Consider the following 16,413-nt stretch of genomic DNA (forward strand, 5'->3'; position numbering starts at 1 on the left):
TGAAGTACTGGGATTTCTCCTTTAAGGAATCGGTGTCAAGTCTAATAATACAGTCCCATCTCAGACGCTAACACAACTTACACCAGGCCAAAATATTGATCCCTTTTCATTACATTTCATTTGTGAATATTGGAAGTCAAGAATAGACTTCCACTCAGACGAGTCAAAAATAAGCTTGATTCCATTCGATACGAAAAGGGTTTTAGCGTTATATAAGAGACTATTATCAGTGTAAGTAAAGCGGCACTGTTCTAGTCTGTAGACAAGGTTAACCTGCCCATTTATTTAATAACATTTAATCATTTACAGATTCTATTTTCCAATAAATTACACAAATTAATGTCAAAGTTAAAGGCACAACAAGAAAGACTGATTAAACAGTGAAAAAAATAACATTTGCTATTATCTAATCAAGCTCAGCTGCTCAACTGAATATAAAAAAATATAATGAAGAAATGTCGGAATAATCTTTAGTCAAAAATGTCCACTACATAAAGTATTTTGTTTTTCTTTCTGTCATGTTTGCTAAGAGTGTGTTTGAGTTTTTGATTGCATAAAAAACATATGATATATTTCCACAAAAATGTCCACTACATAAAAGTTTTTTTTTTTTTTTTCTGTCATGTTTGGACTTAAAATTTAAGATTGTGTTTGAGTTTGATCGCATAAAAAACATATGATATATTCTTATTTCATTTATTAGCTTGCATGCAGGGTTCTTAAAAAGTGGGAGGAAACAAGAGAACCCTGAGAAAACAGACAGGGTTAATTCTAGTGCTGGGTATTACCACTGCAATCACGATACGATACAGGTGTTATGATACGATGCGTTTCACGATTCATAACCGGGTCAATATTTACCAAGAAAACAAGGATAAATGAATAATTGATAATTTTAGTCCTGCCGATGTTGAAGAAATAAAACTGTTTTATATCACGATATTGATGTGGATCAAAATAAGGACCTATGGATAATGTGTGGCATGGATAATTAAGAGTAACAAGTCACTTACTGAAGCGACAAAAAAACATAACCAGCGGTTGCCAGACGAACAGTGAGGCTGATGTCCCCCGCCGAAATCACAAAATAAATAGATCACACATATTAATTAATCGCACATTTATTTTTTTCAAAAGTATCGAGCAATCTAACTACACACTAAGTTTCATCACTCTCTATCAGATAGAATCAAGATTATCTTGTCCCAAAGCATCGACCAATGAAATTGATTAGCTCTGCTTAGCTTTAGCTTGAAATGTTAATCATTGAAATCAGTCAAGACATTCACCTAATGAACATCTACATCAGGTTTAAACATTCTACCTCAATTATAGGCAGAGTTTTTATGTTCCAAAGTCTTGACCAATCAAATTGCTTATCGCTCCTTAGCCCAGGCAGAAAATTCGCACAATCGAAACCTCAGCAGAAAATGTTCATTATCGAACTTAGTCAAGGTATTGATGTAATAAAGCTATACACTAAGTGTCCTCACTCTCACTTAATTAGAACTAAAGTTATCGAAATTATCAAAAGGAACCAAGATCTTTGTGATATAAACATAGAAAGTTTCATCAAAATCGGATGAAAATTGTGGCCTCTAGAGGGTCCATAACCTTGCTATACCATATTTTTACACTATTTTGTCCAGCAGTTTTGGTCCAAATTTCACAAAATTCAAACTCAACCATTAATAGGGTGTAATGGTGATATATTAACACAGTTTTTTAAATCGGATAATAATTGTGACCTCTAGAAGGACCACAAGTTAAACCACTTTTTTTGTACAATCAGGGTCCATAATTTAGGACGTTACAATCCTATTTGCGCTAATATAGAAAGAAACCAAGATCTTCAGGTTATAAACATACATTTCAAGTTTCATCAAAATCAAATCAAAATTGTGATATCTAGAGGGTCCACAACCTTGATATACCATATGTTTACACTATTTGCGTATGAGGGATGCCCATTTTGATCCAATTTTCACAAAATTCGAACTCAACCTTCATTGAGGTGTTACGGTGATATATTAGAACGTTTCTTTAAATCAGATAATAATTGTAACCTCTAGAGGAACTACAAGCTAAAATGCAATTTTTCATTCAATCAGGGGCCATAATTCAGCAAGTTACGATCGGATATGCGCGAATATCGACAGGAACCAAGATCTTTGGGTTATAAACATACATTTCAAGTTTCATCAAAATCAGATAAAAATTGTGGACGGACGGGGGCGCCGGCATAATACACCCACATCAAAATGTGGGCGTATAAAAAAAGAATTGCAACACATCGCTTCAGCATCTCGCAATTCAATACGCGAATCTTGAAAAGGTGAATTGCGATACATTGATTTGAAGATATATTGTGCCTGCACTTGTTAATTCGTCAGGTAAAAACCCTTGATTGAAACCCATGACTTGCATTGATAACAGTGATCTACAATGGACACATTAGGCCACTCCGCCAACCGATCACTCCAATCTAAACAGCTAAAACATTTTTGATTAACCTCCAGTAAAATTAGGATGAATAAGCACTACAGTGCTGTAACCTTCAATTTGGTATGCATATTGATGATTAGTTGGATTTGGAAAGAAACCAAAAATGTTTCCAACAAGACAATATATTGAAAACTATTACAGAACATGTGTCAGCCATGTGGGAGCATTAGCTTATCATGTGGGATGGATGGAGATGGCTGGTCAACTCGACATAACAAGTCTGATAACTCTGGGAGTTCTCGCATTTCTCATCTAAATAGTAATTATCAATATTCATTGAAGGATGTCTGAGTATATTTCCCAAAAGTTTTTGCTTTGTATTGAATGGAAGTTTAACAAAATAACGATTAGATCTGGCTTTGAGAAACACGCTGCTAAATATACTTGATTAAAACCAAACAAGTGTCGGTTCCAACCTCAACAAGTGGGTGGAAAACAAATGGAAAAACTAATAAAAAAAAATGGCATTTGACTATCACAATATCCTGCCACCATTGATATATTTCTCTTTTTTTTATTATTGGTAAAATGGTCAAGTTAACTTTTCTAAATATAGATTTATTGAATTGTATTATACAATAGGATAAAATGTGGGATAATCAGGCAGTGATAAGATAATATACTTAAATTATACGATGATGAAACAGGATACGGTTATGTTGACATATCAATTTTTTTATAAATATCTGCTCTGCAGCTGGTTTCATTATGAATTTTTCAATTATTTTCCAAAATATTTGGGGGTTTTCAATGCACTAAAACCTTTTTTTTTATTGAAATTGTTTCTGAGAAAATGATTTGAGTAGAAATGAAGTCGTCGCTTGTGTTAAATTTGATGTGTTGATTTGTTTTGCATGGTAAAGTAAAATAACTGATTTGTGTTCAAATGTTAACAGTTTAAACAAAAAGGTAATGGAAATGTATATATACACATGACACAATTCTATATGGAATATAATTATGGAACACAATAATGTACAGGCGGGATGATTTACCCAATACTACCCAATACAATACCACCAAATACTAACTAAATACTACCAAATACCACAACATAATGGACGGACGGACAGGGGCAACAGCATAATATGTCCACATGAAAATGTGGGCATATAAAAACTGAAAGAATACTTCAATTATATAATTAAAAAAAAATGAGTTAATTTGTGGAAAACTTGCAAAAATATACAGCAATAGTGATGGCCAATGTCTTGATGTTCCAGTTACTTCCCTTGATCACCCCATACTATCAGAAATCAATCCATTTTTTTAAAATAATGGGCCAATATTATCCAAAAATGAGATAAAAGTGCAATTATTTGAATAAGAACATGTTTATTTGTGGAAAATAAATTATTTATTCAATGTTTAGCTGTTTCATTAATAGGAATCATTAGGATAATTGCAGAATTCTATCAGTTTGGGATAATAATCAGTGGTTGGATTTTGTAGTACATGAATTGGGATGGAATTGGGAGATATTTGGCTAGATTTCGAGGCACTTGAGCTACTGGGTACTGATAATATAAATAAATTTTGCTAATTCTGAAAATTAATTAATTTTTTTTTCATATAATTGAAGTGTTACGTTATTTTTTCACAATAATAAACAACAAGCCAACAGTGAGGCTGATTTTCCAGGTGAAATCCAAAAATAAATAGATGACACATATTAATTAATTGCACATTTATCTTTTAGAAAAGTATTGAGCAATCAAACTGATTATCTATACTTAGTTTAATCATAAAATGTTCATGCTCAAACTCAGTCAAGGTATTGAAGTACCTGGTAGTGAAATCATACATTAGGTTTCATCACTCTCCATTTGTCAGAATCAAAGACATCATGTCCCAAAGCATCGACCAATAAAATTGCTTAGCTTTAACTCAGTCAAGACATTCCCTAATGAACATCTACATCAAGTTTAAACATTCTACCTCAATTAAAAACAGAGTTGTTATGTTCCAAAGTCTAGACCAATCAAATTGCTTATCGCTACTTAGCCTAAGCAGAACATTCTCATCATCGAACTTAGTCAAGGTATTGATATAATGAACCAAAGTTATCGTGTTCCATGGTCTCAACCAATCAAATTGCTTATCTCTGCTTAGCCTACATGTAAGTGGAAAATGTGCATAGTCAAACTTTTTCAAGGCATTCACTATTAGACACCTGCACCAAGATTGAACATTCTACCTCAATTAGATGAAGAGTTATTGTGTTCCAAAGCCTCGACCAATCAGATTAAAGTCTCTACTTTGCCTAAACAGAAAATACTCTGCATTGAACTTTGTTAAGTAATGCATTGATGTAATGAAACTACACACAAAGTTTCACCACTATCACTCAATTAAATTCAAGTCATTCCATTCAAGTGGGGCAATTTTCAGAAAGTCGACCCCCTCGAAAAAATCTGGAAAAAATATATGTTATTGTACATTTAAAAACTAGAAATTGTGCAAAATTTGTGGTCTGTAGTTTGAAAATTGACTGAGATACGGGCATTTGAATATTATGAGTTACCGATAAGTTTTCAAAACAAAATATGTATCAATAATTTATTCGAGTTTCAGATATCTTGTTTTCTAGTGAAGATATAAGGCTCAAATTCGGTAGTTTAGAGAATTTTTTGTGTAGATCACAAATGTGCAATCATATTACAGGTGACTGGCCATGAAAACCGAAAATAATTGTATAATTGTATATTTTCTGGATTTTGTAGTACACCAGGAGCCACAAAGCAATAGATATAGACCCAAAATTTGGCATATCTAGAGATTTCCGTTAGTACTACGTAAGAAACATGAAAACGCATCAGTCTTCACTAGATTCCCAGACAATTTGCCTCAAATATGCTTTCAGACACAAATTTTCGAAAATTGCCTCATATTTTCGAGCCGATTGAACCCGGTAGATGAGCATCTAAAAATCTGAAACTTGGTGGAATTATAGTTTGTACTAATGTCTCCAACCTTTGTTAAAACCATTCTTGTCCCATGCCATCTAGATATATCTATTACTGTGTAGCTCCTTGAGCACTACAAAATCCAGAAAATATACAATACACCAAATTCTTTTTGGTTTTCATGGCCAAGTAGCACACAAACTCTACCACTCACCTGTAATCTGATTGCAGATTCATAATCTACACAAACAGTTCGTTAAGACTACCAAATGTTAGCTCTATATGTTTATCTGCACTAGAAAGGTAAAAACAAGATATCTGAAACTCAAGTAAATGATTGATACACATTTTGTTTCGAAAACTTATCTGTAACTCATAAAACTCAAATGCTCGTATCTCAGTCAATTTTCAAGCTACAGATCGCAAATTTAGCAGTTTCTAGTTTTTACATGTACAATAACATATATTTTTTTCCAGATTTTTTCGAGGGGTCGATTTCCTACCCCTGGTCCACTTGACATCAAATGACCCTATAGTTTTAAAAGTCAACTGATAGTTTTGACTTTGATTGTAGGTCTATGCTATGTGAATTTTTCAAAAAAGAAGAGGTAGAAAATATCCTATCAAGAGTGAGCATAGTCTACTTCATACATGACAAACATCACTACTTCGGATTTTATAAGGCAAAGTTATTGGGGTTAAACATAGCCTATGGGCCAAATGCAACCAGCAGAACCACCAGTTCAGTAAACACATGTTTTAATTTTCCATTAGAGACATGCCCCAGACTAATTTATATAGTTGAGACTACTGATTGAATAGTTAATTACATTCTCTTGTTTTGTTGATTTTCATATTCATTGGGGAGATATAAAACCACTTACAATAGACACCTGTTACAGCAAAAACTCAATAGCATTGTCTGATTAATTCCCTTGATTAATTACATTGCATCAACTGTATCATTTATAATAATCATACTGTATAGCTAAGTGCTGCTGTAATGAAATAATCATTTAATTGCACACATCAAGTCACCATAGAATTTACAGCACCATGTGTAGTGGTAGTTAGTAGCTACATGAATCCTCTCATTATAAGGAGCCAAGTCTTTAACTCAATATCATTCACAATCTTCGACATTGTAAACACAACTTATTGGTTGATTTAAATCAACATTGGTGTTGTTATCTAACTGTGAAAAGTTGGGCTTCTGATATCCAATATTTAAGACAAAATGAAAATATTAAAATTGGCACACGCACTGTGTGCCAGAATGCTTTCAAGCACCATTTGTATGAAGCGACTCGATGAATGAGGCTAAACATATCCCAAGTAGGAGAATACTATCGGTGTAGACTAGAATAACCAGATGCCAAAGACTGACATTCAATTCAGAATCTTTGTGTATTTCGCTGAACATAATTGATTAGAAATTACAGTAAAAACAGAAACATGTACATGCAGTGCTCTATAAAAGTTGAGTGTGCCTGCGTACACACTTGAAAATGTGCCTGCAGGGTCATAATGAAACACAGGGATGTAGGCAGGAAATGGGGAGTGGTGTAAAAAAAAAATTTTTGGGAGGGGGCGTGGTTTTTTATGAAAATTAAACCCTTCTTGGTGTATTTTCAGAGCATCTGCTGCCTTTTGTATTTGGTTCAGTGCAAATCAAATTTCCATTTATATATTCAAATTTTACCAAAATCACTTAGTTTTCATCAACGAGCATATAATTGTCCCACCCCACTCTGTTTCTCTGGATAGATAAGTTGAGGACCTTTCGGTTTTTGTTGTTTTGATGGGGTTTTTTTTTCAAATATTACTTTATTACTTTGACATTAAAAATTAAAACGATTCTTAAAACGGTGTTTGTGTTTTATTTGAGTACAACGATAATTAAAACACGTTGTATTATTTGACTTGTTTGTAAAGTTGTTGTACGTGTCTTACGAATATTATTATTATTACAGTGGAATGAGAATCAGGTCAGGCAGAAACTGAGAAAGCTCTCATCGTCCTCCTAGTCCTACTCTCGGGCCGTAGCAAATCCACCGTCAACACAGGTAAGAAATAAAATAAGAAACATCGTGAAAATTTGCAGGCACGTGTTGGACAATTACGTCATTCAAACCTTTAACATTGGAGTGCCGTAAATTGGCCTGGATGACCTATTTACGGCAAATAAACAAATTTATTTTATGGTCAGCAGTGGAATACCGCGTTTTATCAGTGAAATAAAAGCGTTATTCAACTGGCTAGTTGTTTTTACCTAAAATGATTGTAAAATCATAAAATAAATAGAACATTTGTCATTTTGTCGTGAATAACATATTTTATTTCATCTCTAAGCAACACTCTAAAATGACAAATATCCTCTATATAAAGACCGTAGAATAATTGTAAAATGAATAGATCTAGGCCTACACATCTTCTAAGTATAAATAAACAAAATACCAATACATCTTTCTTTAAACTAATTTGGGATGATAGGGTCTACTACGGCACACAAAAATAAATTATGCCGTGACAGACATGGTTTGCGTACGTCAGCTCATAGAACTGTATATATACGATCCATGGTCAGCTTTTACCATGGCTTTGCCGTTTAATTGCCGTGGTAAATTTCGAGCGCCGAGTTTGTGTACAGAGAAGGGGTTTAAATGCGACTGGGCGGCTTTCTTTGATTTTTTCTTTGTGCTGGACGGCAAAAAATAGTGCCGGGCGCAGGCGCCGCCCGGCGTGGCTACATCTTTAAAAATGTGCCTGCAAAAAAGTTTTTTTAAAGCAAATGTGCCTGTGTGCGCATGTGCGCGGAAATATCGATGCCTGTGTACATGTATGCGTTGCGACCCATTTTGGTCCATTTCCAGGTGCCTAAGAATAGCGATTTAGTTCCTTTACTTTAACCTAGACTTTCACTTCAAGGCAAAGCAAGTCAGATCATTCACATACATGTATCTCAAAAGTCAAAACAAAATGCACATCCAAGTACACAAAAGTCCTTCATCCAGAACGGGTGGCATGTAAGATAAAAAAATTATCTTAACTATATTTGTCTAGAAACATACAGATGACGGTGTGAAATCAATAGAAACCAATGTAAAGTTTAAATGGTTATAACTTAAATTAGGATTGACAAATTAGGATAACCTTTGGACCAATACATGTACCTCTTTTATTATTAAGAGTATTTTTTTTTTGTTTTTTAGTGTACATGTGGCTAATATGTGTATGATTTGTTAATCAGGACAAATTTCATCAGAGCTAAAAATAATAATATAAAATCTTAAAATCAGCAATATGTATTACATTAATAATAAGGATAGTAGACTATAAATTTCATTTACAAATTAAAGGAGTTAACATTCTCGGTGATTTTATCTCTTAAATAAATATGTAAATTAAGTAAGAGTTTGTAATAGGTTGACAGGTGTGAAATTTATATAGGCCTATACATGTAGAGGAGTTATGAATGATTTATTTTATTGATCTACAGGTAAAGTGCAAACTGTACATTTATTAATGACAACCTTACATGTGTTGGTAAAGACTTCCAAGTAAATTAAAACACAGATTTTGACATGTCATGACCACCTAAGCCGGATCTGCTTTTCGAGTCATAATCTTTGCCACAGGCTAATTAGTTTCATGATATGCATGTATCTAATTGTAATGTCTACAAAAACCATTTATAATGTGTCGATCATCACTTATCGATAAAACACAAAAACCTTTTGTCAAATTACTATACAGTTCAATCAGGCAGATCCAAATTTGATTGTGTACAACTTTACAGACAAATCTGCTGATCTGTTTACCAGATATAGACATTTTAAAATCCACTGTGTGCCTAGACTACTATGAATTTCAAGGTATCCTGTGGACACTTCGTCTTGTCCTATATACTCAGATTTCAGTAGGAAAGTGCTTAGATTTTCGATAAGGCTAATCTAGGGTCATTTTAAAAATGGTAGGCCCTATTTTATTAAATTTATAAAATGCATTTATGTTGAAAGTGATAAAGTGCTTAGATTTTCGATAAGGCTAATCTAGGGTCATTTTAAAAATGGTAGGCCCTATTTTATTAAATTTATAAAATGCATTTATGTTGAAAGTGATAAAGTCACTTTAGGCCAAATACATGTAGATAATACAATTAAAGATACATGTACATTATGGGAGATTTTTATAAGGAGTTAGCCATTCTTGCTATAACAGTTCAAAAATAGATGATGCAAGAAGAATATATTGAAAATTTCAGTCAAATTACTTTATTCTGAACATAGTTGTCACCAGTGTAATTTTTGACTAGAAATGGGATCGAATTCCATCTTCACCGATTCTTAGTATGGCCGATCATTTGATTGACAGGCGTTAACTCCACCTACATAATCTCTGCTGTCTTTTGTCTGCTGTCATCATATCCGAATTTGTGTTTTACCTTTTTGGATTTTTATAACAACTGGACAAAATGAGCGAGCGGGTAAATTTTCATTCTTACTTGTATTTTGGGCATGCATTAAATCAATTGAATATAGGACATAATATTATAATACAATTATGATAAATCTATAGGTATACACCAGTGCCTATTGGGGAAATAAAAATAATTTTATTGATATTATTAAGACAGAAAACCTGTCCATCTGTATTAGTCATCACACGGTCTCCAGGAATTGTATAATTTGTCATTATCTGTGTTTAGTTTATTGCACTTTAAATAGTTTAGATGTCATTTGTTAAGGCATCGCTCAACAGCGGCCTTGCTTCGTACACTCTATCATTTAGCCTCGATCCGGGAGTATGACGTCAACGTAACGGTTAATCTCCGCTAATGACGCCATTTAAAATTAAATCAGTCAACGAAATCCTGTTTAAATCCAAGCTGAATCCAAGCCATCTGTGGGTCTACAGAGTTGATTTTGTGATTGTTGTGTAAATAAAGATCTAATTTATAATTTCTATGACATCTGAAGCCTAAATAAAGACTTGCAATAATCAGATTTAGCTCTTGCATAATGTATGTTTAACTTAAAGATTTTAATCATATTTATAATTAATTTAGACCATTGTCTGTGTTTTAAAAAAAAAAAAAAAAATTATTCAAGGTTTTATTGACATGAAATCAAATTTATTTAAAGAAGCATAACGACCTTCACCAAGACCAATGTAATACCGGTATAGCCTATTGTAAAATATCATTAAAAAACTCCACCAGATTCACATAATTATTAAAGATACAAGAGCTGGCCAACTTGAAGTAAAATATTTTCCTCAAGCATCTACTAAACTTGATAAAAACCACTATAGGCTATAGCATAATGTGTAAGTGTGCCATACATTTTTCTCTCCCGGTAGGCCTATGTAGGCTACATGTATGTCATAATTTTATTAGTCGTTCAAAAAGTAAAATGTACATTGTTGATCATACATATAGAACTGTGTTGTGTAGAATGTCTTTTGTATTGATCTGGATAAATGTGGCCTCGACACAGATGTTTTTAAAGCATTTTAAAAATCATATGAGCAGAGTTTGTCTATTATAAAAGTGGTTTTGACACTTCTCATTTGAAGGTACATGTATAGGCTCTGCAATCATCTATATCTATATTCTATATGCAATACATTATACATGTAGTCGCAATAATTCCTCAAAGGAGGCAAGTTGCTAACTCAATATTACCCACAGTCTTCGACATTACAAACATGACTTATTGGTCAATTTAAATCAACATTGATGTTGTTATCTTATTGTCTATAGATGGGCTTCTGATATCTAATATTAAGACAAAATGAAAATTTTAAAATTTGCTGAACATACCCCACAGGAAAATACTACCGATGTAGACTGGAATAACCAGGCCGCCAGGTGCCAAAGATAGTCATTCAATTAGGACTCTTTGCGTATTTTGTTGAACAGAACTGATTAGAAATTACAGTAAAAACAGAAACAATTGAATGTAAATCATGATCAGTTTACATACATTCATAACCCATTTCTTGGTGCCAAAGAATTACGATTTAGCTCCTTTAAAGGACTAGAGTAGGTCAATATTATTTTATATGGCAATTTTCCAACAAAATAAAAGGATGCCCTATTAATTTCTTAAACCAGAAAGCTTACTGAAAATATGAGAAACCTGGAACAAATCGGTATAATAAAAAAATCTAGTTATGTCATTAGTAGATCTAGGGCTTCAAAAAAATTTCAAATTCAGTGACAATGTTATGTAAATATAGACGTATCCTTTGAAAATTAAAGATGGGTCGATCTGTTTTGTTATAATGTTATTAAAAATTAAGAAACCGGAGATTTTTAAAAATATCTACTCACCCTTTTCTGCTTTGCCTGACATAACTAGTTATAATTCTATTATCTCATAATATTTCTAAGAATCCATTCTGTCATACTTTCACAGGGAAGTGATCTTCTGATATCCACTTGTGCAGTAAATAGATGAAAATTCAGTATTCTCTGTCCAAATCGGAAACACAGACCACCATATTTGCTGTAGCTACGATTAACAGGAGATGACCTACATTTCTTGTATCGTAAATCGCGTTGGATTTTAGCAGGTGTCTGAAGACATGGTAATCAAGTCTACATCTGTTGTCCATTCTCGCTGACGTTTTTCAAAGAGAAAACCGAAAGAAAATTATTTAAAGGGAGGCAACCTCATTTAAAGCCCTCAATTTAGGTGGAGTAGTTTAATGACTCAAAATAAAATTATTTATGGTTGCGCTCCCTGAAAAATACGGAAGCTAACTAGTGTCATGTATTTTTTTTTTTTTTTGTTTTACCTAAAAATTTCAACGTAGTATCTTGAAATTTCATCTTAGTATCTTGAAATATATCTGGAATTTGAACTTAGTATCTGAAAATTTCACCGTCTTCATTAGCCCAGGTTAGGAGCAGAACAGTAGGACGTTAAACTCCATTTCATTTCATTTCTGAAAATTTCAACATAGTAACTTAAAATTTAGTACGTATCTTGAAATGTCAACTTAGTAACTTACTGTATTGAATTTTAACTTAGTATCTGGAAATTTCAACTTAGTATCTTGAAAATTCAACTTAGTAACTTATTTAAACAGACTTCAATCTAGGTGGAGGAGTAGTTTTATGACTCAAATAAAATTATTTATGATCGCGCTCCCAGAAAGATATGGAAGCTCTGGGGCGGATCCAGGATTTTTCGCAGGGGGGGGGGGGGTTCATGTTCCCGAGACAATGTATCTCCACCCCCCTCCCCCTTGGTCTCTATCGTCATTTTGGCGTATATACATACACATTGAGCTTTTAAAACAGAGAAATTCAACACCTCGTTTGACGTCAATTTTTATCATGAATTAATACAATGACTTTGTGATTCAATTTCATGGATGCAAAGCATTAATTGTGATATCACATAATGTCTATATCATTATCTCGTGCTTTGAGTGCCCATCCTATCCCAAATCTGACGATAAAGGATAAAGCACACGGCCGGGAAACCTTTCTCATAAAAAGTGTTGATTTACAAAAAAATTTATGTAGCTGGGCGGGGGGGGGGTCGACCCCCCCCCCCCCCGCCCCTCTGGATCCGCCCCTCTGGATCCGCCCCTGAAGCTAAACTTAGTAGCTTGAGATTTCAACCCTCTAGATAACAAAACTCATCTCTCAACCCTCCGTGTTTCGACGCACGTCAGTAGACCTCAACGTTTTTAGCTAGGTTCTCGCGGCTAGGTACGCTTGCGCAAACTCAAATCAGCTCCCTTACGCTCGCATTCGGAATTCTAAATTTTTCATTGAAATAAACCTCGAAAAAATGAAATGAAATGGTGTTTTCTGCACCGACTGGACTAATGAAGACGGGCTTACACAATCCAGTGTGCTACGCCCTACTCTTATCTCGAATTCCAAATGTCAAGCGTTATTTTACGTGCACGCTAATGTGTACATGGGACCTCGGTTTTACATCACACCCGAGCGTCCTGCACCACGGCACAACGGGTAACCGCGCCAGAAAAAACAGAGGAACTTTCTCGGCCTACACAAGTAGCGAAACAGCTTATTATTATGTCACAAAGATTTTCCTCAATAACCAAGTTGTGTAAACGCGAAGGTAATTTCAAAAGCTACAACACGCACCCTTTCAACCCAATCACCCACACAAACAATGTTCTTAATATGTATCATGTCTTACGTTTGGTTACCAAATCACATCAATACTAAACACTCGGATTTGAAGTTCTCGTCATTAGTATCTTAATTTTGAAATTGACCTTTTTCAGATTTAAGAAACATGTACTGAAATTATGACAGATGCTGAGCTGGCTGTATACATTCCATTATATATGGTGACAGACTTGCATTAAGAAGATTCTTAAGGATGCATTATGTAAGAGCTAAATCTGCCTATAACATATTTTTATTTTGGCCTCAAATGTTATATATATAAATTATTATTTAGACATTTATTCACATGACAAGCCTATAATAATCAACTCTCTAGACCATCATTGCGCAGGTGTAAAAAGGATAAAAATACGATCGCCATTTAAAGATTTAAGTTAAAAATGTAGAAGCGAAACGTCGTCTCGAATGACAAGTAACGTTCCTACGATAATCAACAATCTATGTCAAAACTTCAAACGGTTTATATTTTTTGTTTCTAAAAGAATTTCAGTTCTAATTCTGATCTCCCAGTGGAGAGGTAAACTAGAGTCTTCACCCGCCGCTAATATTTGAGAAAAATGCTGTTCCCATTCAATACAGGAAATATTTGGATCTTCATTAGACTTTTTTATTTTCAAGTATTTTATTCACAAGCTTCCAGTATCCTCATGGGTTGTAGGTTTCTAATGCATTAATTTTATCTAAAATTTTATTTTTTTACTTATCCGAGATTTAAGTTTGGTTATCTTTTTATATCCCCTACGTCTGTCCGAATATATTCTCAATAAACTTTTATCGTTTGTATATTTTTGAAGTTGCCATTTGGCTTTAATCATCGATCTGATGGCGTTTACAATCCTTATCAAACCATTCGTTCTTATTTTGATTTCTTTTCTCTTTATATTTCATCAGTTTAAGTTTGGTCTTGGCCGCACTTATAATAAAGGATATCACTAAACATTTCCGTAGCAATATTTATCCCGTTTAATGAGCTGTCGAAGTTTGAAAGGAGGAAAACGTTTGAGCGTTTTACTGGGTCTAATTGTTTTAAACAGAATTTAAACGCCTCGTCAGAGCCCAGTGCCCAAACAAAGTTAGCAGCATGCGGATTGTCTTTATTAATTGGCATAGGCGTACGGGCTCGGTGACAGTTAGGGGGCCAGAACCCGAAATGCCCGAAAAAATTTCGGGTGTATAGACAGCTCAATGACAGTAAGGGAAGAAAAATTAGAAATGCCCGAAAAAATTTCAGGTTTATAGACAGTGGCGCCGGTTTTCTTCGAGAGGTGAAGAAGCAGAACTGACCTTGTATGGACCCCCCGAAGAAAATTTTGGAATATTTGACGGCCGCAAACGCGTTTTACTGCTATTCCAGCCCGTAAAATTAGTGTTTTATTAGATTTCGGGCACTTATTTTGCCAAGTAGATGAAGTAAAAAAATTTTTCACTTTACCCTTCTGCCCGAAAAGTCAGCTTGCCCGAGGCTCGTACGCCTTTGTAATAATTGGAGTATAGGTTACACAGGGCCGGCGGAAGCAATTCTTGATTGGGGGGACTTCCATCCTAGGTGCTATAGGCGTGGGTCCATGGGCCGCAATAACCTTGAGAAAAGAGTACTTGCGGCCACTTTGCCCCCCCCCCAGCCCACCCACTCCGCCGGGCCTGCTACACATATTATTTTATCGCATGTTGGCCGTCTGGGTTTCTCTTTGAGTGTAGTGACTGGTTTGACCTGGACTAAACTAGCAATAGATGAGACAATGATCAAACGTATACTTAATGAAGTAATTTCTTTAAATAATGTTGAACTAACATATTATAATCGACGATATTACAACCGTTATTGTGATAGCAAAAACCCAAAACACCACATAAAGTCCGGCCATTTAAAATACACATGTCCGTACCTCACTGACACCATTTGCTGTCACACACCCAATATTATGAGTATTTTGTCGGAAAATTTGCAAGCTTTTGGGGAATTAATGAAACGACTGGCCATTGGGCGTTTCTTCTTTGTTGGAACTTCCACGCAGTACCGGATCTAGGGGGGGGGGGGGGGGCAAAGTGGGACAAATGTCCCGGGCCCCCCACAATTCTGGGTCATACTAATATTTTATCGCTGACGGAGCCAACCAGTACCTGGGCTGAGGGGGCGAGGATTGGGGCCCTGGGCAGTAAGGGATATTGGGGGCCCCGGGACTGGTAGGTACCAACAGATTTTCGGGGGCCAGGAAATCGCTACCTAAATTGTCTCAGATGCACTGAAATTAATCCTAATTTTAAAAAAAAGTCCCGGAGGAAAACACCCCAGTCACTCAAGGGGGCGGAATACGGCGGTCAGTACGAACAATTTGAACAAACAACAATGGGGCCCCCGCACAGTTAGTATGTCCCGGGCCTCCCACAAGGTTAATCCGGCACTGCTTCCACGACACCCAATCACAGACATTGTCATATTATGCATTTTACAGAGCATATTTTGTTCTCCTGCAATCATCGAAAGAACGTCGAACAAACAAACGTGTCGCCGTTTTGTTCTCACTCCATTGTAATTTTATACATGTAAGCACCTACATGTAAATGAGCAGAAATCTTAAACATACATTATGCAAGAGCTAAATCTGTCTATTGAAGATCTTTCTTTAGGCCTGAAATGTTATCTAAATTATTAATTAGACATTAATTAACTCATCCAGACCATAATCAACTCTCGATGTCATCGCTAGCCTGCGACGTTTATTGGATTAGGTTCCGATTTGCTGTTCGATTTCCATCCATGATTTAATCATGAACTGGATAATCGAGACTATGTTTTTTGATCGTACCGACTTTACTTGA

At 34.9% G+C, this 16,413-nt stretch overlaps 1 protein-coding gene across 1 annotated transcript in view; it reads right to left on the bottom strand.

The window, feature by feature from the left end:
• The window catches only part of LOC126827862 (rap guanine nucleotide exchange factor 1), a 76,442-nt gene extending 64,532 nt beyond the window's left edge, over positions 1-11,910 (bottom strand). Inside the window, exon 1 of the mRNA XM_050557461.2 lies at positions 11,749-11,910. Coding sequence (XP_050413418.2) covers positions 11,749-11,770 — 22 coding nt within the window. The 5' untranslated portion in view covers positions 11,771-11,910. The remainder of the gene's footprint in view (positions 1-11,748) is intronic.
• Between the last annotated feature and the right edge of the window lie 4,503 nt (positions 11,911-16,413).

Source organism: Patella vulgata, chromosome 1, assembly GCF_932274485.2.
Source record: "Patella vulgata chromosome 1, xgPatVulg1.2, whole genome shotgun sequence".
Classification (NCBI taxonomy): domain Eukaryota; kingdom Metazoa; phylum Mollusca; class Gastropoda; family Patellidae; genus Patella; species Patella vulgata.